This window comes from Penaeus monodon, chromosome 34, assembly GCF_015228065.2.
Source record: "Penaeus monodon isolate SGIC_2016 chromosome 34, NSTDA_Pmon_1, whole genome shotgun sequence".
Taxonomy (NCBI): Eukaryota; Metazoa; Arthropoda; class Malacostraca; order Decapoda; family Penaeidae; genus Penaeus; species Penaeus monodon.
The window spans coordinates 32,619,265-32,621,136 of NC_051419.1; the positions used below are offsets into that span (position 1 = coordinate 32,619,265).

Consider the following 1,872-nt stretch of genomic DNA (forward strand, 5'->3'; position numbering starts at 1 on the left):
ACTCTGAGAATTATGAATATTCCTATTGCTTTTGTGTGTTGGTGGGAAAGAAGAAATGAAATTTCATAACATTTGGCAGAAATTTTCAAGAAATATTATAGTAGAAGGCTTATGTTTCAAAAGTTATATATGTATAATGTAATGTCGATATTATAAAGCTATGTAAACATTACCATAGAATGACTTATTCATTGTTGCTTTTCCACATTACAGACCGTAGCTGAGAACATCTCCGGCGTGATCCTCTTCCACGAAACCCTTTACCAGAAGGCCGATGATGGAACTCCCCTGGTTAACCTCATCAAGGAGAAGGGTATCATTCCCGGCATCAAGGTGAATATATAAAAAAAAAAAGAGGGACTTGTGTGAATTCCATTTGATGAAGTAGAGCGAGTGTTTATTAAGGGAATGGTCTTGATATTTTATTCTGAAGTAATTTAGTGTAGAAAGTGTTTATATGAGTTTAATGTTTATGTGTAATATGTTCAAACCTTAGTCACTACCTTGAATACCGCCAATATGGAATGGAGCAAGTGAAGTAAATTTTACTTCAATAAATAATTAAAAATGACTACTTTACTGGCAGGTCGACAAAGGTGTTGTCCCCCTCATGGGATCTGAAGGCGAGAGCACAACCCAGGGTCTTGATGACCTCTCCCAGCGTTGTGCTCAGTACAAGAAGGACGGCTGTGACTTCGCTAAGTGGCGCTGTGTCCTGAAGATCGGCAAGAACACCCCCACTACCAGGGAGTGGAGAATGCCAATGCCCGACGCGATGCTTCCATCTGCAGATGAATGGTCTTGTTCCTATTGTTGAGCCTGAGGTGATTATTTTATGCTTGGTTTTGTGGCTTCAGTCATTCTATGAAGAATTATTAAAGGAATATATATAAATATTTTTTTTTTTTGAGACAGAGTTAACGGGCCAGACTGCCTACTTAGTATTTTGCATCTTATTACAAGTACATTTGATTATAATTCATGTTGAAGTATAAAAACAGATGATTAGATATATGGATGAAGTGAAGCCCAGGGAAAATTGTCATATATGAGTATAGTTTCCTCATCACTTCTTATAAGCCATTGCCTCTCCCAACAGGTTCTTCCTGATGGTGATCACGACCTGGACCGTGCACAGAAGGTGACTGAGACTGTCCTGGCCTTTGTATACAAGGCTTTGAACGATCACCACGTGTACCTTGAGGGCACCCTCCTCAAGCCCAACATGGTCACTGCTGGTCAGTCATGCTCCAAGAAATACACTCCCCAGGAGGTTGCTAAGGTATATTAAATGGACCTTTGTTTTGATTCTTATTGAAAATACTTTCAAGTGTTTGCAAATGTTTTTTAAATTTTAAACTATTGCCTTCATTAAAGTTGGTTTGGTTTTGCGGGATATAGTGAGTATCGGCTATTCTAAAAAGGGTATTGTATCTCTTGCTAAATATGGTACTACAGTTAAATGCATTAGAGTTTCAGGTCAATTTTTAAAAATTTGGTTTTAACAGCCTCCAAGACAAGAGTTTTGACACTACTATACACACACATGGAAAAGCTAATGACAGTTAACCTTTCCCCATTTCCTAGGCCACAGTGGTTGCTCTTTCCCGCACCATGCCCGCTGCTGTTCCTGGCGTGACCTTCCTCTCTGGTGGTCAGTCTGAGGAAGAGGCCTCGGTCCATCTTGATGCTATTAACAAGAGCACTGATGCTAAGAAGCCATGGGCTCTTACCTTCAGCTACGGTCGCGCTCTCCAGGCTTCTGTCCTCAGGGCATGGGGCGGCAAGGATGAGAACATCAAGGCTGGCCAGGAGGAACTCATGAAGCGCGCCAAGGTGGGTGTTAGACTTAGGGCTTAGTTAGTCATGTGA

At 41.0% G+C, this 1,872-nt stretch overlaps 1 protein-coding gene across 1 annotated transcript in view; it reads left to right on the forward strand.

Annotated features, from left to right (window-relative positions):
* LOC119594747 (fructose-bisphosphate aldolase-like) overlaps positions 1 to 1,872 on the forward strand; it is a gene marked incomplete at its 5' end in the record, with an annotated part of 3,132 nt that overhangs the window by 290 nt on the left and 970 nt on the right. Inside the window, 6 exon segments of the mRNA XM_037943836.1 lie at positions 214 to 333; positions 587 to 737; positions 740 to 790; positions 793 to 824; positions 1,100 to 1,282; positions 1,588 to 1,836. Coding sequence (XP_037799764.1) covers positions 214 to 333; positions 587 to 737; positions 740 to 790; positions 793 to 824; positions 1,100 to 1,282; positions 1,588 to 1,836 — 786 coding nt within the window.